This window comes from Dendrobates tinctorius, unplaced genomic scaffold, assembly GCF_039654945.1.
Source record: "Dendrobates tinctorius isolate UK_male_01 unplaced genomic scaffold, ASM3965494v1 ptg000102l, whole genome shotgun sequence".
NCBI classification, from domain to species: domain Eukaryota; kingdom Metazoa; phylum Chordata; class Amphibia; order Anura; family Dendrobatidae; genus Dendrobates; species Dendrobates tinctorius.
The window spans coordinates 15643673-15665228 of NW_027361770.1; the positions used below are offsets into that span (position 1 = coordinate 15643673).

Consider the following 21556-nt stretch of genomic DNA (forward strand, 5'->3'; position numbering starts at 1 on the left):
AGACGGTAGCCAGAATTTGAATGGGTAATGGTATTGTTTTGCCCAGGCGCATCAGCGGATTCTGGCTACCGTGATGTCTGAAAATCTTCAGCCCCTGACGAAGCTACCTCGCGGTAGTGACACGCGACGGGCGTCTCCACAGGCTCCCCCTATTTTCGGTATTGTATGATTCCTATGCACCCAGCGCTCATGTGATGCGCTATCTTACACGAGCATTCCCTTGCTTGGACGCCTTTAATCTGAGTCCAGATGCATTTTTGGTGTTTTTTTTTATCTTTCTACTGTGTCATTTCTATGAAACTGGGTAGTGTGCGCATTTCTTAATTATATGGTAGTACATACATCTTGATCTTTTGGATACCTGTTTTACCCATTTGGGTTCTATTTAGTCCATGTGCATGCTACTTATGATACAAAGTGATTTTGTCATTTAATCCTGCAATGAATGGGGTTTTTTTTGCCTAGATATATGTTAAACATTGTGATAGGGGAGTCTAGAGGGCTATATTATTAGCATCATGGGTCTATTGTAATTGTCATGGAGTGACTTTTTAATAGGTTTTTTGTCTGTCTGAATTTAATAAAATTTTTGTGATTAATGTGGTGATCCCAGTGTCATTGGTCAGTAGCTTTTTTTTCCTTTATTGTATTACTTATTTGTACTGACTACTGGTGTATCCCCATGTGTATTGTTTCACTCTCTTTCTATGTTATCAACCTCCTGTGGGCGTGATAACATAATTTGCAGGCTCTGTCATTGCCAGCTCCTGCAAATCTTGCTCCCGCGCACCGCACATTTCAGCAGCGTCACTGCACCTTTGCAGCCAGGTATATGCTTTTTAGCTTCAGCGACGCACTGCACATGACTGGAAGCCGCCTTTTGAACTGCCAGTCATGCGTCTCTGAAACCGGAAAGCGGCTGCAGAGGTTGCAGAGGTGCAGTGACGCTGACGAAACGTGCGGCACTCGTGCGCGAGATTTGCAGGAGCTGGTGATGACGACAGATTCTGCAACTTGTGTTGTCCCGCCCACAGTGGAATGATAACATGGAACGAGGGCTGACTAGTAAGAGGCAACTAGCGTCCCATTGACTAGACCTGAATAAAGATTGGAAACAGTGACAATATAAATGATTTTTTTAAAACCTCGTTTTTACAGAAAAACGTTATACCGACCTGGTTAAGCAGGGAATTCATAAATAAGTGAATGCTTCTAGGTTGGAGGGCATGGGGGACATGACAGGTTCCCTTAAAGGGCTACATACAAGGCTGATTTTAGCCTGAGGCAAAAATTTAAATACTGTTTAATATAAACATATTGTCAATAAACTATTTCCATCGTTGTTTTTTGGGCTTCGTTTTTATGGAATTAATTGTAGGATATACAGTGCATTGCGAAAGTATTCAGCCCCCTGGAACTTTTCAAGCTTTTCCCACATATCATGCTTCAAACATAAAGATACCAAATGTAAATTTTTGGTGAAGAATCAACAACAAGTGCAACCCAATTGTGAAGTTGAATGAAATTTATTTGGTTATTTAAAATTTTTTATTATTCGGCCCCTTTAACTTAATACTTTGTTGTGCCACCTTTTGCTGTGATTACAGCTGCAAGTCGCTTGGGGTATGTCTCTCTCAGTTTTGTACATCGAGAGACTGAAATTCTTGCTCATTCTTCCTTGGTAAACAGCTCGAGCTCAGTGAGGTTTGATGGAGATCGTTTGTGAACAGCAGTTTCCTTCAAGAATGGTCCTGTATTTGGCTCCATCCATCTTCCCATCAATTTTAACCATCTTCCCTGTTCCTGCTGGAGAAAAGCAGGCCCAAACCATGATGCTGCCACCACCATGTTTGACAGTGGGGATGGTGTGTTCAGGGTGATGAGCTGTGTTGCCTTTACGCCAAACATATCGTTTGGCATTGTTGCCAAAAAGTTCGATTTTGGTTTCATCTGACCAGAGCACCTTCTTCCACATGTTTGGTGTGTCTCCCAGGTGGCTTGTTGCAAACTTAAAATGACACTTTTTATGGATATCTTTGAGAAATGGCTTTCTTCTTGCCACTCTTCCATAAAGGCCAGATTTGTGCAGTGTACGACTGATTGTTGTCCTATAGACAGACAGACTGTCCCACCTCAGCTGTAGATCTCTGCAGTTCATCCAGAGTGATCATTGCCCTCTTGGCTGCATCTCTGATCAGTCTTCTCCTTGTTTGAGATGAAAGTTTAGAGGGACGGCCGGGTCTTGGTAGATTTGCAGTGGTATGATACTCCTTCCATTTCAATATGATCGCTTGCACAGTGCTCCTTGGGATGTTTAAAGTTTTGGAAATCATTTTGTATCCAAATCCGGCTTTAAACTTCTCCACAACAGTATCACGGACCTGCCTGTTGTGTTCCTTGGTCTTCATGATGCTCTCTGTGCTTCAAACAGAACCCTGAGACTATCACAGAGCAGGTGCATTTATACGGAGACTTGATTACACACAGGTGGATTATATTTATCATCATCAGTCATTTAGGACAACATTGGATCATTCAGAGATCCACAATGAACTTCTGGAGTGAGTGTGCTGCACTGAAAGTAAAGGGGCCGAATAATATTGCACGCCCCATTTTTCAGTTATTGAATTTCCACAAAAATTTAAAATAACCTATAAATTTCGTTCAACTTCACAATTGTGTCCCACTTGTTGTTGATTCTTCACCAAAAATTTACATTTGGTATCTTTATGTTTGAAGCATGATATGTGGGAAAAAGTTGAAAAGTTCCAGGGGGCCGAATATGTTCGCAAGGCACTGTAAATGGCCTGTGAACATGTATACGGCAATAGCAAACTTTCATGCATTTAAAAAAATTTGTTTGTGAAGCCATTTTCTGAGATCCTAACCATTTTTCTTCTTTCATTTATGGAGCTGTGTGGGGCCTTTTTTTTGGGTGGGAAGTGGGGGGTGGAACAGACATTTTTATTGATAACTATTTGAGGTACATACAAAGTTTTGATCACTTTTTATTGCATTTTGCAATTCTGGTGCCCAGATTTTTTTTTCTCTTTTTCTCTTTACAGTGCGTAATTAATTTTAAATTTTGATAAACTGGACTTCTATGCATGCCAAATGTTTATTTATCCCCTTAAAGATCGACAATACACCTTTTAATGGCAACGGTTAAGTAGCCTTATTTCTCAGCGCCGAAATTCTCGTGGGTGACAGCTGTATATGACAGCTAACACCCTATGGTATCAGCCACAATAGGTTTCAAAACCAATCATGGCCGATAAACCCCTTAAATACCACTGTCAATCGCGACAGTGATATTTTAGTGGTTAAGAGGGAGTTAGAAGACCTCTGTAACCATCGGATCCCCACGATAAGAATCGCTGGTGCCGATGGTTAGCATGGTACCCTGAGGTCATGTGATGACCCCAAGATACGGACCTGTGAGATCCAGCTATATGCCCCCCTCCATCTGAGTCCATTTAAGTGGCCACATCATGTTTGGCATTATTGTAGTGGGGAGAGAGCACTTAACAATTTACGAGGTGCATGTCGCCAGAATCACAAGCTGGGCACAATGAATGGGGGCGCTACAATATATGATGGCAGTACACTGTATGGGCACTCAACTGGCATATCTGCAATTCTTAAGAGTAAAGCATAGTGTGAATGTTACAAAATAGTCACTGCAGATTAATTGCATTTTCTACAATGGGGTCATTTTTGGGTTTTTCTTCTGTTTTGGCAATTTAGGGGCACCTCAAATGTTGTCCACAAACTATTCTAGGGTTCCAAAAGCCAAATGGTGCTCCTTGCGTATCAGCCCGTGTGGCCGAACAGTAGTTTCTGATGTTATATCACCTTGTCTGGGAGAAATTGTGTAATAAATTGTGGGGTCCAGTTTCACCTATTAACTTTCATGTAACAAATTTGCAGCAAATAAAAAAACTAATACTAAAATGTTATATTTCCATGTTTAAATGTTATAAAATTCTGTGAGGCACCTTTGGATTCAGATACTCACAGTACCCCTAGATGGATTCCTGAGACAGTTAAACTTCCAATATGGGTTCACTTCTGGGGTTTTCTGCTGATCTAGCACCTCAAGGCCTGGGCTAATGGAGCCCACAAGCTATTTAAATGGAATCTGCATTCTAAGAGTCAAGTACAGCTCATTCCCATCCGATATCTGCTGTGTGCTTAAACAGTAGTGTACAACTACATATGGGATACTGCCACGTTCAGTATAAATTGCATAACAAATTGTGGGGTCCCATTTCTCCCTTTACCTCTTGTGTAAATTGTAAATTTGGTGCTAAAACAATGTTTTAGTGGAAAATTTTTTGTTTGTTCTCTCTTGTTAAAGTTTTGTGAATCACCTGTAGGTTAAAATGCTCAGTACTTTCTGTATGGTAGCGCTCCTCATTCAGGTTGGGGATACTCGCTTTGCAGCCAAATAGCCAGATCCGGCAGGGGTTTTCCATAAAACAATAACAGTCCATGCGGTTTATTCAAGCATCATAAAATCAAAGCAATAGAAAGTTCATATCAAACAGCATAGCGTCCATGACAGAGCGTCACTCTGTTAACCCTGTAGTCACACAGGTTTATGCAATGTCCAATACGCAGGCTTTCTAGCCTCACAGTTATCTCACCCCGTCAGGGTTACCTCATGGTTGCTTCACCACACTGCAGACGTCCATTCCCTCCCCTGGGCACTCTCAGACACGTGCAGCCATTAAACACACAGGTACTTCCGGAAAGCAGACACATCTTCCAGCGAGACCTTCCAAACGGACCAACCGGGTCCAAGCATTCACTCATGTGACCTACCCTGGCCACCTTATAGGGTCCGTAGCCACGCCCACCAGGTCACATGGCTATGACCTCATCACAGGTCATACAAGCATTCATACATTCTTTACTATGGCGTTCTAGACACACCCCTGGGTGGATTTGTAGGTAGCTGGTCCGCCCGTCTCACCAGCTACCTGGAACGCTCTCCCTGACACAGTGTAACAGAAGCTCCGCAGTACCTCTGCTGACCAACACACATGTTCAAGCTTCCATCCCAAGGCCACCCACCTTGAGATACATAACGGTCATTCAGTATCCTACCACTCATCCTCTCTCCTGGGACACCCACATAGCAGACACAGTGGTCACAACACCACATTTCCTTAATGTGAACCTGTCAGCAGGATTGTGCTCAGTAAACTACAGACAGTGTCAGGTTAGCGCTGTTATACTGATTAAAATCATACCTTGGTTGATGAAAGCTGTCTTGTGGTTGCCTTTTAATCTGTATTTGCAGTTTTTAGTTAATGAGATTCTTGTGCTTTAAGGCGGGCCTGTGGAGGTGGAGGGGTCTTTTTGTGGTACTTTGTTCTCATACTCATTGTTATGGGCTAATGACAGCTCACTGATCCTACAATGACCTGCCTCCTAATTTAAATGCTACATATAATAGTATTGGCTTTAAAAAAATGTACATCCAGCAAAAATTAGCACTAATATTTACACATTCTACCTTGGGCTTCAAAATGCTCATTATACCATGGATAAAATCCTCGAGGGGTGTAGTTTCCAAAATGGGGTCACTTGTGGGGGGTTCTGCTGTTTAGGCACTTTAGAGGCCCTGTAAATTTAACTTGATGCCCACCTTCTCTTTTAGCCAAATTTATGTTTCAAAATATTGCTCCTTCCATTACGAGCCATTTGTCCAAAGAGAACTTTTTGACTACATGTGGGGCATTGTCTCACTCGTAAGAAAATGGGTCCAAAACTGTGGGGTCCACTTTTTATTACTGTATCTCTTGTAAAATTAAGAAATTGGAGGCTAAAGCAAGATTTTAGCGGTAACAATTAACTTATTTTTTTTTTTCATTTCACTTTGCATTAATTTCCATGTCACACCTGAAGGGTTAAAAAATTCCTGATAACAGTTTTGAAGTATTTGAGGGGTGCGCTTTTTAAAATGGTATCATTTGGGGGAGTTTTCAATATATAGGCCCCTCAAAGTCCATTTAAATCTGAATAGGTCCCTCACATCCTAACAAAATAAAATAAAACAATGTTTAATAAATGATGCAGATGTAAAGCAAACATATGGGAAAAGTTATAGAAAAAATGGCATGATCAGCTCACCAATCCTCTAATGTACAGGATCCCAAATTCAAGAAAACGCAGTCCATAAAGGGAAAAAAGGGAGTAGATCCAGCACTTCAAATAAAAACCAAAACTTTATATCCATCAATAAAAGCATGACTCCAGAAAAGAATCCACATTTTGAAATGGATCATCCATTAATTAATTAATTAATGGAAATAAAGTTTTGGATTTTATTTGAAGTGCTGGATCTGCTCCTTTATCTCTAAATGGTAAAAGTTATTTAATAATTTTGTGTGGTATAACTATATGATTGAAGGGTCTCGAAATTTAAAGTTTGAAAATTGCAAAATTTTCTAATTTTTTTTGTCAACTTTTCATTACAGTATTTTCATAATTCTATGCGATCACATAGACAAAAATTTACAAATAACATGAAGTACAACTTGTCAAGAAAAAATATCCTCAGAATCGCTGGGATCCATTGAAGCGTTCCAAAGTTATTACCATATAAAGAGGCGCTGGTCTGGATTAAAAAATTTGGACTGATAATTAAGGTCAAAATCAACTTCATCACTAAGGGGTAATAAATATTTTGAAAAAGTTTTTTCTTATTTTTTACTTTATTTATTAGTCCACTAAGGGAATCTAATCTATCTTACCATACACTGCAATACTACGGTACTGCCATAAATAGGACAAATAATACTCACCCATGCAGCTCATCCTGTGACACATGACTGGGGTCTTCAAATACAATGGCTTAAAGGGAATCCGTCACCCCTTTTTTCGAATATGAGCTGCCAGTACCGACGTCAGGGGCTTATCTACAGCATTCTGTAATGCTGTAGATAAGCCCCCCATGTAACATGAAAGATGAGAAAAAAGAGTTAGATTATACTCACCGGGGGGGGGGTGCAGTCCGGTCCGGTGGATGACGCGAACCGTTCCGGCGCCTCCTATCTTCTAATGGTGATGTATTCTTTGCTGCCTATTGCAGCTCCTGCGCAGGCGCACTTCTCTAACCTGTGGAGGGCAGAGCAGAGTCCTGCAGTCGTGCGCACTGCAGTATTCTGCTCTGCCCTCTCCTGGCAGAGCAGTGCGCCTGCGCTGGAGCCACGACAGGAAGGAAAGAAGAGGACAGGACAGCATTGTATGAAGATGGGAGGCGCTGGACCGGACCGCCTCCCGGTGAGTATAATCTAACTCTTTTTTTCTTATCTTTCAGGTAACATCGGGGGCTTATCTACAGCATTACAGAATGCTGTAGATAAGCCCCTGATGTCGGTGCCGCTGCTCATATTCGAAAAAAGGGGTGACAGATTCCCTTTAACCCCTTTACCCCCAAGAGTGGTTTGCACGTTCATGACCGGGCCAATTTTTACAATTCTGACCACTGTCCCTTTATGAGTTAATAACTCTGAAACGCTTCCATGGATCCTGGTGATTCTGACACTGTTTTCTTGTGACATATTGTACTTCATGTTAGTGGTAAAATTTCATTGCTATAACTTGCATTTATTTGTGAAAAAAACAGAAATTTGGCGAAAATTTTGCAATTTTCCAACTTTGAATTTTTATGCCCTTAAATCACAGAGATATGGCACACAAAAACATAATAAGTAACATTTCCCACATGTTTACTTTACATCAGCACACTTTTGGAACCCAAATTTTTTTTGTTAGGAAGTTATAAGGGTTAAAAGTTGACAGGCGATTTCTCATTTTTGCAACACCATTTTATTTTTACGGACCACATCACTTTTGAAGTCACTTTGAGGAGTCTATATGATAGAAAATACCCAAAAGTTACACCATTCTAAAAACTGCACCCCTCAAGGTGCTCAAAACCACATTCAAGAACTTTATTAAGCATTCAGGTGCTTCACAGGAATTTTTTGAATGTTTAAAAAAATGAACGTTTAACTTTTTTTCACAAAAAAATTACTTCAGGTACAATTTTTTTTATTTTACCAAGGGTAGCAGGAGAAATTGGACTGCAAAAGTTATTGTGCAATTTGTCCTGAGTACGCAGATACCTGATATGTGGGGGGGAACCACAGTTTCGGTGCATGGCAGAGCTCAGAAGGGAAGGAGCGCCTTCTGACTTTTTCAATGCAAAATTGGCTGGAATTCAAATCGGACGCCATGTCACGTTTGGAGAGCCCCTGATGTGCCTAAACAGTGGAAACCCCCCACAAGTGACCCCATTTTGGAAACTAGACCCCCCAAGGAACTTATCTAGATATGTGGTGAGAACTTTGAACCCACAAGGGCTTCACATACGTTTATAACGTACAGCCGTACAATTAAAAAATCATATTTTTTCCAAAAAATGATCTTTTCACCCCCAATTTTTATTTTCTCAAGGGTAACAGGACCCTAAAAGTTATTGTGCAATTTGTCCTGCGTACGCTGATACCCCATATGTGGGTGTAAACGACTATTTGGGCGCATGGCAGAGCTCGGAAGAGAAGCAGCGCCATTTGACGTGCAAAAACAATGGAAACCCCCCACAAATGACACCATTTTAGAAACTAGACCCCCCACGGAACTTATCTAGATGTGTGGTGAGCACTTTGAACCCCCAAGTGCTTCACAGAAGTTTATAACGCCCGGGCGTGAAAATAAAAAAATCATATTTTTTTCCACAAAAATGATATTTTTGCCCCCAATTTTTTATTTTCCTAAGGGTTACAGGAGAAATTGGACCCCATGAGCGCCGCTGATCGCTATGACTTTTTATTCCGTCCATAGGCATAGGTGCCCGGGTCCCATGAACGGGATAGTACGTCAGATGTCAGGAAGGGGTTAATGCTCTTAAAATAATGACAGATGAAGTAATTCTTAACCACTTCACCCCTTAGCCTGTTTTCACCTTCATGTCAAGGCCAAATTTTTACATTCTGATCAGTGTCTCTTTATGTGGTAATAACTCTGGAATGCTTCAACGGATTCGAAGGATTCTGAGATTTTGTCATTTTACAAGAAAATTTATAATTTTTTTAGGGACAACATCACATTTGAAGTGACTTTGGGGGGGTCTATATGACATAATATACCCAAAAGTGGCATGATTCTAAAAACTGCATCCATTAAGGGGATCAAAACCATACTCAAGAAGTTTATTAACACCCTTCAGGTACTTACACGGCAACTGAAGCAGTGTGGAAGTAAAAACAAACATTTCACAAAAAAATTTTCTCTTAGCCCCAATTTTTTTTTATTTTCACAAGGGTAACACGAGATAATGGACCCCAAAATTTGTTGTGCGATTTCTCCTGAGTACTTGGATACCCCATATATGAGGGGAAACTACTGTTTGAGCTCATGTCAGGACTCGGAAGGGAAAGACTGACATTTTGGAAAAGACTTGGGTGGAATGAACAGTGCGCATCATGTCGCGTTTGGGGAGCCCCTGATGTGCCTAAACAGTGGAAACCGCCACACGTGACACCATATTGGAATTGATTTAGTGTTTCCTGGTATGTGAATGTTGTAATGTATTGGCATACATGAGTAGTGTAGAGTGCATCAGGTTGTCTTACATGAGTAGTGTAGAGTGCGTTAGGTAGGCATACATGAGTTGTGTAGTGTACGTCAGGTTGTATATGTGAGTTATGCAAGTCAGAATTGAATTTAGTAGTCCATAAATTTGTTGTACAGTTTGAGGCGTTCTTTTATACAAAGTCCAGATTTGTCGGGGCAGATGTTGCATTGATAAGTGGTGTCCTTGCGTATCCCCTTTCTGTATCCTCTGCACCTCTTTTACAACCTTCCTTTCTTTGTGGTTTGAGGGATCTCACCGGGGAAATGTTGGCCTTGTACGATACAAGCACCTTCAGTCCTGGAAGTACCAGGGCCTGCTCCTTCCTGATCTCCAAAGATTAGGACCTTGATCACTACCTCCTGGCACTGAAGGTACATACTGGTCTGGCCTGCACATTGCGATATCACGTAAGCATTGTTTGTTGCCATCTGTATGATGTATATGATCAGCTTCTTGTACCACACTTTAGCTTTTCCCATGGCACTCTACAGCTGGAGGATGTCATCAGCGAGATCAACTCCCCCTATGTTATTGTTGTACTCTAGTACGCAGTCTGGTTTGGTGACCTGTATAGCGGTATATCATACAGTGGTAGGTGTGCTGCCATAACCATGTATAGTGGTCAAGAAAAGGACATCCCTATTGTACTTGACCACCAACATGTTGTCACTATATTGTCTCCTTTTTTGAGCAGCTGCTCAATTACCGTCTAAGGAAGCCACTCTGATTTTTGTGGACAGTACCAAACTCTGTGAAAACTCATACAGAGAGGGACTTAAAGAGTGGGATCTACATAGACGTGATAACCTTGATCCAGCAGCAGTTTCACCAAATCACTCACACAATTTTCCCACTCACTCCCAGGACATGGGGACATTCAGGAGGCTTAATACCAGTGTCCTTCCCTTCATAAACTCTAAACTTGTGGGTTACGTGAGGTACTCTCGCACAGTTCGTAGAGTTTAATTCCGTACCCGGCCCTCTTACTTGGTGTGTATTTCCAAAATTTGAGCATCCCCTTAAAAAATATTACAGAGTCATCTCCACAGATACCCCTTATGGGGAACGTACACTTCAGCAAACTTGTTGCTGAAGTGATCAATGTCCAGCCGAACTTTGAAATGTTGGTCAAAGTTTGGGTCATCTCAGGGAGAACATTGTGCATTATCACTGTAATGCAAAAATTTGTGGATTACTTCAAATTGTTTACAGGTCATTTCTCTAACCCCATGTGAAGGACAATTTTTGGGTGTACAAATTTGTCTGGGACACCATGAGGCTAACAAAATCCTCAGAGAAAAAGACTTTGAAAAAGTTCATTTCTGTAAGACCAGTGGTGGAAAATTTGTTTCCTGATTGCACCACAAAATCAGGAATCAGATCCATGCCAAACAAAAAAAAAATGTGAAAAAATCCTGTGATTAATTTCTGATCAGCGGTCAAGTGCTGATTAGTACACGGCAGCAGAAGGGAAGGGTGGGGAAAGGGTGAAAGAAGGGTGTTGGGGTGGATTAGGAAATATCAGGGATCAGGAATGTCTAGTTTTTTTCAACAGCAGCACAGCAACACCAGCAGTTATGGTGGCAGTCTTTAAAAAGTCTGTGGCACCAAAAGGCACAGCACAGCGCGACAGGTCACCACTATGACTGCTCTGCACACAACCGAAGCTAGAATGAGGAAGTGCAGAGCGGTCATAGCAAGGTCAGATCGTGTTTGTGCACTCTGGTGCAATCAACATGATCGTCCAATCACCCCAATCCTGTCTCATCTTATGCAAAAGACATGCTAGATAACCAGACAGCAGAGGAAGTGTACTTTATTCTTTATGATTCTTTATTCTTTTCTTTTTTCTTTTATTTGACAGAGAAGACAAAGCACTTAATTATGGCTTTACTGATTTAGCTCCTCCTCTTCTCCCACAGGTCAGCCTCCCCCATCTTTTCCACCACAGCTCCCCCATTGATCATCTCTCCTCCTACCTTACCCAGCCCCTGTGAATAGCCATCAATTTACTGCTATTCACAGACGCAGGAGACAGATTCAAAGAACGTGGACTGCATCAGACTTACATTGCAACATTTTGAGTAATAAATTGATGAATGATTGTTTTTTTTCTGGACTACTTTGGATTCATTAGATTATTGCAGATTATTTCTGCATGGGATTTTTTTTTTCAATTGGTGAACGAGCGATAGTGTGGGGGAGTCTTTATTTAAATAAAACATTTTTTTCTGTGTTTTTTATTAATGAGTTAGTTCTTCATTACTAACCTGGCTTAAAGCCAGCTGTGTTTTTTGACAAATCACAGCTATCATTACCCCGATTGCCACCGAATCAGGGCAGCCGGAAAGCCGAGAAAAGCTCTAGAATTGGCGCATCTTATGTGTTGCTCCAATTCTGGGGTGGCTGCAGGCTGGTATTTTTATCCTAGGAAGGGCCCAATAACCATGGACATTCCCAGCCTGGTAATATCAGCCCACCACTGAGTGCTTTACCTTTGCTGGTTATCAAAAATGGGGAGGATCCCATTTTTTTTTTTTTTTTACAATTATTTATTAACAAGTACAGTAAACGACACATGTAAAACACTAATTAGATATCTCACGGGTATCTATTTAGACATCTATACCTTTATACATCTAGCACCTAAAAATCTTCCATTCTGCATCCTATTCTGGCATTTGGCACACGTACATCACACTTTGTAAACAGTTCTGCTCAAAAGTTTACATACCCAGGCAGATTTTTTGCTTTCTTGACGTTTTTTCAGAGAATATGAATGGTAACGCCAAAACTTTTTATCCACTCATGGTTAGTGGTTGGGTGAAGCCATTCATGTCAAACTACCGTGCTTTCTCTTTTTAAATCATAATGACAACCCAAAACATCCAAATGACCTTGATGAAAAGTTCACATATACCATTTCTTAATACCGTGTATTGCCCCCTCTAACATCAATGGCAGCTTGAAGTCTTTTGTGGTAGTTGTAGATGAGGTTCTTTATTTTCTCAGATGGTAAAGCTGCCCTCTCGCCTTGCCAAAAAGCCTCCAGTTCCTGTAAATTCTTGGGCTGTCCAGCATGAACTGCGTGCTTGAGATCTCCCCAGAGTGGCTCAATGATATTGAGGTCAGGAGACTGAGATGGCCACTCCAGAACCTTCACTTTGTTCTGCTGTAGGCAATGACAGGTCGGCATAGCCTTGTGTTTTGGATCGTTGTCATGTTGGAACGTCCAAGTACGTCCCATGCGCAGCTTCTAGGCTGATGATTGCAAATTTGCCTCCAGTATTTGCTGATAACATGCTGCATTCATCTTTCCTTCAACTTTGACCAAGTTTCCTGTGCTTTACAGTAGGAATGATGTTCCTTTCATCATAGGCCTTGTTGACTTCTCTTCAAATGTAGCGTTTATGGCTGTGGCCAAAAAGTTCAATTATGGTCTCATCACTCTAAATTACCTTGATCCAGAAGTTTTGAGACTTGTCTCTGTGCTGTTTTGCGTATTGTAGGCAAAATACTTTGTGGCATTTGCACGGTAATGGCTTTGTTCTGGCGACTCGACCATGCATCCCATTTTTCTTCAAATGCCTCCTTATTGTGCACCTTGAAACAGCCACACTGCTAGTTTTCCGAGAGTCCAGTATTTCAGATGTTATTTATGGGTTTTTCTTTGCATCCCAAACAATTTTCCTGGCAGGTGTGGATGAAATTTTAGAAAAAATGGATAGAAAGACTACTATAACAGATAGTAATGTAATACTACTTGCTGGATAAGTAAAAGGAGGTCAAACGATCCGAGGTCAGGTCCAGGAAATTGCGCAGTACAACAAGAGGTAGTCAGAGACTAAATCCAATTCACGAGCCGGGGTCAGGAAAACCAGTAAGGCAATATAGTTTAAGCCTCTTTCACACGTCAGTGTCTCCGCTACGTGTAGTGACAGTTTTCTCACATACCAGAGACACTGACACACGTAGACCCATTCAAATGAATGGGTCTATGCAGATGTCAGCGTGTTTTCACGGACGGTGTGTCCATGTGCAAAACATGGAGACATGTCCGTTTTAACACGGACACACAGCCCGCAACACGTGCTGCACACGTGCACACGGAGAAGAGTTTTCACTGTCCTCCGTACTCACAGACGGCCGCCGGGAAGAAGTGGCTACTGTAAGCACTGTTCCCTGCGGCTGATGCTGACCGCGGCTGATATTCTGCTCTCCTGCTCTGCCGGCAGGAGAGAAAAATGAATGAAAACCTGACGTGGGGTCCCCCTCATTTTATGAACCAAACAGACGAAACTTACAGCTGGGAGGTGCAGCCCTCAGCTGTCAGCTTTATCAAGGTTGGTTCTCAAGAATAGAGTTGTCCCCACGCTGTTTTTTTAATTATTTAAATAAATAATTTTAAAAAATGGCTTGGGGTCCCCCCTATTTTTGACAACCAACCTGACTAAAGCTGACAGCTGAGGGCTGATATTCTCAGGCTGGTAAGGGGACATTGATCTTGGCCCCCCCAGCCTTAAAACAGCAGCCCCCAGCTGCCCAGAAAAGGCGCATCTATTAGATGCGCCTATTCTGGATCTTTGTCCGATTCTTCCCACTTGCCCTTTAGCAGTGGCAAGTGGCGTAATAAGGGGTTAATGCCAGCTTTCTACTACAGTAGAATGAATGGAAGCAGTCGGCGCAGACTCAGTGATGAACGGTGACGTCACCGCTAGTTACTGAGCATGCGCCGGTTGATCCATTCATTCTACAGTCGTGTACAGTCGGGGAGCGGCTGTATTAGCAGCGCTCTGCCTGTAAATGTATTAACCCCCGAGATGGATATACCCCGTGGGACGTGACTGAGCGGCGGACAAGTAATGTATGTTTGGTTTATTATTTTCACCTTTTTTTCCAGGAAGCGAGGGAGTCGCAAAGGAATTAGCAGTGTAATAAAGATTTAAAAAATGTGTGTGTTGCATTCTTTCATTAAAATACTTTGTTCTTATTGTGTGTGTGCTTATTTAACCCTTTATTTACTATAGGATTAGTAATGGATAGGTGTCTTATTGACGCCTCTGCATTACTAACCCGGGCTTAATGTCACCTTACAATTAAGGTGGCATTAACCCCTTATTACCCCACTTGACACCGCTACAGGGCAAGTGGGAAGAACCAAGCAAAGCTCCAGAATAGGCACATCTAAATCTAATAGATGTGCCTTTTCTGGTCAGCTGGGGGCTGCTGTTTTTAGGCTGGGGGGCCAAGAAGTTAGAAGGAAAAAGAGAAGTTAGTTCACAAGCAAATAGTCAAAGTCCATGAAGGGAATAAAGTCAGGCGGAGTGATCATAGTTACACATGCAACAGCAAGTGTACAATTGACACAGAGTGAATGAGCTAGCATGCTTAAGTTGAAGACTAATCAAGGAAAGTGAACACAGATGATGCTACACAAAGCCACCACAATCTCTACACAAAGTAACATAACGGACAGGAACAGAGTGGAGATCGTGACACATCAACAGTTGTTATCTCTCATGTGGCCCTTGGGAACATTAGTTTTGCCCAGCCTTTGTCTACAACATGATTTTCCAGTGTCCTTAGTTTCCTATTGGAGCCAGTGGTGGGGAAAGTTCCTTATTCTGCCATTAGCCTTACAACAAAAGTCACAAGATTTTTAAGAGTGAAAACTTGCTCCAGGACATTTAGAGGAATTATTTATATTTTTTTATTTTAGTGCTTCAAATGAAAAATATTAACTAAGCCATTTTGTCTCCTAAACTGATTTAATAGAGATATTTTTAGTTGCAAAATTTAAATGAGTATTGCAAAAAATAAACAATTCCCTAATATTCTCTGACCCACCTCTTTTAGATACTTTATATGAATGAAGATTTTCCCCATCATCTCTTACCAACCAGTCATTGAAAAATGGAGAGCACACTGATGCAATTCATGTGCTGTCCATTTATTTCTCACTAAACCATTCACCTGCTATGAATAGCTCCATAAAGTATAATGCTATATCTCTGTTATATGTATAATGTTGTTAGCAAGTGGCATCATATAGAGTTATAGTGGCAAGACTTACTGAACTCTTTGGAATTAACTATATTTTTACATTAATTACAAAAAAGTGATCTTTTTATCAAAATCATAGTTCTAGACCAAAACAACCTAACTAATAAAATACCACATACATACAATAAACAATTACAGTACAGGAAGGGAATGTAAGTGAACCATTAAAACTGATAACATGAAGATCCTCTTTAGCAGCAATGCCATTCACTAAATGTTTCCTTTTGGTTAGTTGATTATAGTTGGCCCAAAGGTTATTTTTAAAAGACATAGTAGTGATGGCAAAGCAAGTTGTATTTGTTCATTATGCAAACTTCTATTTTCCTCTTTAGCTACATGAGAATTTTCTTTTTTTTTTTCTTCCAGCAACAGAAGTTATTTCTATCTTTATTAAACATTTACATTTTTCTCAGCATTGTGACTGATTATCACATGTGGCCAAAAATGGGGTAAAACACACGTATAGGCATTCTCTATTCCTTCTTTACACTGCTGTATTGGTAGCCAGCATTTTCTTTAAATATTTTATTAGCTTAAGGCAACAAGACTTTGATGTGGTGTTTATTTCTGCTATTTTGTCATCGATATAAATGTCTCAGTGGCATCTCAAATTTCATGTTGTATTATAATATTTGGTAGTAATGATAATTTTTAGGACTCCACCACTATGAAGAAGGTAGTATATTAGACACTGTCATGTGCCTACTGTTTACCACTATAATGAATAGTAAATGAACATAATATTTTTGTTTCCTGTAATACAGAGGGGGTCATCCTTACTTAACTGGCCTTGCAGTGGCAGGTGGTGCTTATTATTTAGGACTGGAAGGAGCAATCATTGGACCTATACTTCTATGTATCCTTGTTGTTGCTTCTAACATTTACCGTGCCATGTTAGTAAGTCCAACCTCCACGTTACCCACTCCAACAACAACTCCGTGGCCTTTGCTACTTCACAGGTATGCCAGCTGTATTAATGCATAAAAATAGCTAAGGTTCTTCAGTGATTATAATGTGTTTTATTCTAATTGTTCACCTTAATTTTTGGGTAAGTTTTTGTTTTTTTTATTTGAAGTTCCAATTCTGCCACTTACACATATAACAAAATCCACTGTACAGTACTGTGCAAAACTTTTATGCAGGTATGGAAAAGATGAAGCAACAAAGAATGCTTTGAAAAATAGAAGTGTTTAATTTTATTTTTTTAATTAACAAAATTCAAAGTGATTGATAAAAGAGAAACCTAAATCAAATCAATACTTGATTTCACCCTTTGCCTTCAAAATGGCATGAATTATTTTAAGGCTACTTTCACACTTGCATTTTTTTGCGCTGGGTGCGCAGTGCAAATGCGTATAAAAGCGCATTATGCGTTTTTTAATGCGTTTTCAAAGTTTTTTGCAAAAAAAAGCATGCGTTTTTTGCACTGACGTGCGCATGACCATGCGCACGTCAGCGCTCCCATAGACTTTAATGGTTTTTGGGTGAATTTTTTGCGCATTGCGTGCGCATGCGTTTTTTTGAGACAGGTCGGACGCACAAAAAATGCAACAGGATGCATTTTGTGCGCCCGGGCGCACACTACAAAAAAACGCATGCGCGTACAAACGCATGACTATGCGCACCCATGTTAAGTATAGGGAAAAAAACGCATGCGCATGTCTGCGCCAAAACTCAGTGCAAAAAAACGCAAGTGTGAAACCAGCCTAAGTACATTTAAATGCAGTTTTCAAAATATCTCAGGAAGGAAGTTGTTCTAAAGCATCTTGGAGGACCAACCTCAAATCTTCTGTGGATGTAGGCTTGGGCAAATCCTTCTGTTTCTTCATGATATTCCTGACAGACTTGATGATGTTGAGATCAGGCTCTGTGCGGAGCAGATGATTACTTTTCGTTACTTCCAGGACTCTTTGTTCTTCAATAATGTCACAAGTCACACACCATGGCAAGACTAAACACAGTAAGACACGTGGTAGCAAAGTCTCCTAGGGAAAGGGTTCAAAATAGACTGGGGTTTCATAAAATGGGCATCATTAAACATCATAGACCAAGGAAAGCAATGTCTTCATCTGAGAATTGGCAATGGCCAGTGGTAGTCTGGCCAGAAGTGGTGTTAGAATAGCAGACAAAAATGCATATCTTGACATGAAAACAAAGTTAAATAACTTATAGGAACCTGTCACCATTTTTGGGACATAAGTATTTACATCTATTTTTATGGCTAACACAGTACCACAATATTATTTTGTATTGTACATTATCTTAAAGGAAAAATCTGGAAGTGGACTTCTAGAATATACAACTTAATTGAACAAAAAAAGATCATTTCTGTGTAATTATGTTATTTATTTAGTAATAAACCGCCTACAGGAAGTCACAATGTAATGAAATCCAATGCCAGTTTAGTGTACATCGGTGCTTCCACTTTACTTTTTCTTGGCTGTGTGCCCTTCTGCGATGGTTATAACAGGGTTCACTGCATATACAGAGATTCTACTGCTTGTATCTCAGTGTATTTTCTGAGAGGATGCAGCAACAAGTAAAACTGACACACGAACCAAACACTGATGAAAATCTAATTCAGAACACTGGATCTATTTTTTGTGTACAAGAGCAATCACTGATTACTGAATGAGCCCTTATTCTGAACACATTGTATATATCTCCACAATTTAGTATGATAACTATGCCTGCATACCTTATCACATCAGAATGTTTTTATTAATCTTCCCGTATTTCTTCCTAGGCCACTTAAAGAACATCTTCCAGAGATGAAGCAATCATCTGAGACTTCTTGACTTTGTCTTCAAAGTGATGGCCTTTTTGTACCTTGTGTTGACTTAAACTGAGATGATTGTGACAAAACCACCAAGGATTTTAATTCATAATGTAAAAATAGCAGTTTTTAAAAGTGTACTTAACACATGAATTTCAAACACAAGGTTTGTTGATTGAACGAAAACATCCAAAAGCCTTACAATGGTAGAAAGAGACTTATAGTAGCCATTCATAGTTAAAATCTATAATGGTAGATCTGTTTAAAAGAGTTGTTTCATTAAAGTAACAAGCTATCTAAAAGGAGCGGCCCATTGAACAGCTTTTACTTGCATGGAAAGTTTTGAATAACCACAGCTTCACATGGTAATATCAAATGGCCAGGTGGCACCTGCCTTAGTAGGAGATACTCTCTCAGTTAGCAGCATTTTACTCTGACTTAAAGTGAGGGGTCCAAAATGGGATTCTACTCCCTTTCGAAGTCCATATGCCCAGGATCATAGAATGTGGACATAGGTTATCTTAAAAGGGTTATTGAATTGTAGACCACCCCTTTTTAAATGCCTTCAATCTGCTGTATAGAATTGAAAAAAGCAGTTCTTGCCTCCTGGACTGGTACCCCATCTGAGCGCTGTGTCCAGGTGATTATTTATGTCACATGAATCCTGTAGGCCATTAGGATGACTTATAGAATGTAGCCTAAAGAGTGAACGTCACACTTGGGAACTGCATCACACTTGTCATACCCAGTGGAGTTGGTCCAGAAGGCAAGTATGTTTTTTGTTTGTTTTTTATCTTATTTAGCACATGTAATCTTTATTTTTCCCATTCCTTCTCAATCCACAAATTCCAAAAAATGCATGAAAACATTTTTTCCCCAGAAAACACTATGTATAAAACCACCCAAAAAGGCATCCCATTTATATTGCCTTCTCTGAGTGCAGCATGTAACAGTGACATTCATGCTCATTTGAACAATGTGGCCTTTAAGGCGGGTAGGTGGGCATTTAAAGAGAACTTGACATCTGATGCATTTTGCCTAGTCCACAGGCTGCATTAACTCAGGTCATTTGTCAGCATCTGCTGAGCAGTGTGAATACACTTGGACACTATAAAATCAGACAGTGTATCATATGGCTCATAGAATGCCAAGTGTTCATAAATGATTCAAGATTCATTCTTGGATGAATTTGCTAAAAAGTTCACTATCCTCATCAGGATTTGGTATTCTGTATAATGATATATAAAGATTATATTATTAGATCTGATGACAGATCCTGATTAAATTTGTACAAGCCAATGTAAATTTGCTCTATATTTTACACTAAAATTTTAATCTTGCAGGAGAATAAATTTGTTAGCCCATAGGAGACAACGCTCATTTGCAAAGTCTTACCCCCACTGTTCTTTAATGCTGTTAGTGACGAAAATAAAAATGTTGCAAACTGTTTCCTGAATAGCATATATCATAATTGGCTACTTATTTATACCAGACAACTGGATGTGCAGCATAAAGTAGGTGACAAATATGCCCTTTTAGGATATAGATTGGGTTAACGCAAGTAATTAGAGTCACTGACTTATGAACACCGGACTTACATATAACCCCTAGTTACGAACGTTGGGTGTTCAAAAAAAAAAAAGCAACCCTTATATATTCACCTCTCCGATCGCCGTCCTTTTCCTCTACTTTCTGTCGCATCTCAGGCATCTTCACTGTAGACCATCACTTCCAGCTACATTCACTTCCAGCTCACTGCCCGTCATAAGGTTGCGTCATTATCGCAACATTATGATGCGGCCGGAAGTCCTGGCTTATAGTGAAAAGACGAGAGATGCAGCATGCCTTACGGCGGGAAGAAGATGACCAGACAGTGAGGAGAGTATTGGTTCAAAAAAGTAAAACCTACTACCTCTCCATCTGCTCCACTGTTCACATATATAGTTCATTTTTGTCCACCGTTGCCCGCCACATTTCCAAGGCTTCTGTCTGCGTCTAGGCCATGAAGGATGTCAAGACCCTATGATATGTAGTAACCTCTAAGGCCTGGACGCGATCATAAATGCTGGCCTATAGTGAAAAGACCAGAGATGCGGCATATCAAACGATGGAAAGAGAACAGTGGGATGTCTGAAGTGGTGAGGTGATTTATTTTCCCGGCCCTGTTCCAACTTGCATACATATCCAGGTTCCGAACAAAGTTATGGAACTTACCTAGTTTGTAGCCTAGGGGACTCCCTGTATAAATTTATTCTCCATAACCCATATACCATTTTAGTTAGGACTGCCTAAAATCTTTAAAATTTTAGCAATGCGCATTATAGTGTATGTAGTTTTCAGGACTAAAATATTTTAACAAAAGTGAATTTCATATATCTAATTCTGGCTTTTTTTCTTCAAAGAAAAAAGCGTTTTCAGTGGCCAACTCTCCTTTTGCACTTTATTAAACGTATGCATTTTTAAATATGCATAATTTGTGTTCATCACATGTTTTATATATGTAGGTTGTATTTTATTGTTGAATGAGCATTGACTGAGTTTGTGCAATGGAGATTGATGTTTGGCAATGACCTCAATTTTCTTTCTAACTCATTGCAGTGTTAACTTATTGCTTTAGGTAAAAAAAAAATTAGATATCTCTTTTTGTGGTTAAAAAACTGTAAGCCTATTTTGTATCTCAGAATAAAACATCTTTAAATACTAACTAAATGTCCCTATTATTGCTGCGTGCTAATTTGGATTTACACTGAACCCACACAGTTCACGTCTGTTTGGCAAAAAACAATCAGAATTCTGAATTCCTAACTTTTTCTGTATTCGCACCAGTATGTTAAAGGGAACCTGTTAGCAGGATTGTGCACAGTAACCTACAGACAGTATCAGGTCGGTGCCATTATACTAATTAAAATGATACCTGGGTTGATAAAATCTGTCTTGTGGTTGTTTTAATATTTATTTGCAGTTTTGAGTTAATGATATGCTTGTGCTCCGGGGCGGCCTGTGGGGAGAGTCTTCATGTGGTGCTCTGTTTAAGTATTCATTAGTATGGCTTCTGACAGGTCACT

General features: G+C 40.2%; 1 protein-coding gene across 6 annotated transcripts in view; it reads left to right on the forward strand.

Moving 5' to 3' along the window:
- TMEM245 (transmembrane protein 245) overlaps nt 1-21200 on the forward strand; it is a 167117-nt gene extending 145917 nt beyond the window's left edge. For 5 of the 6 annotated variants that reach the window (XM_073587757.1, XM_073587761.1, XM_073587758.1 and 2 more), the window contains 2 exons: nt 16480-16674; nt 18462-21200. In XM_073587757.1, coding sequence (XP_073443858.1) covers nt 16480-16674; nt 18462-18513 — 247 coding nt within the window. In that variant the 3' untranslated portion in view covers nt 18514-21200. Of the gene's footprint in view, nt 1-16479; nt 16675-18461 lie in introns of those variants that run through there. The other variant, XM_073587763.1, reaches the window with a different exon arrangement.
- The last annotated feature ends 356 nt before the right edge of the window (nt 21201-21556 follow it).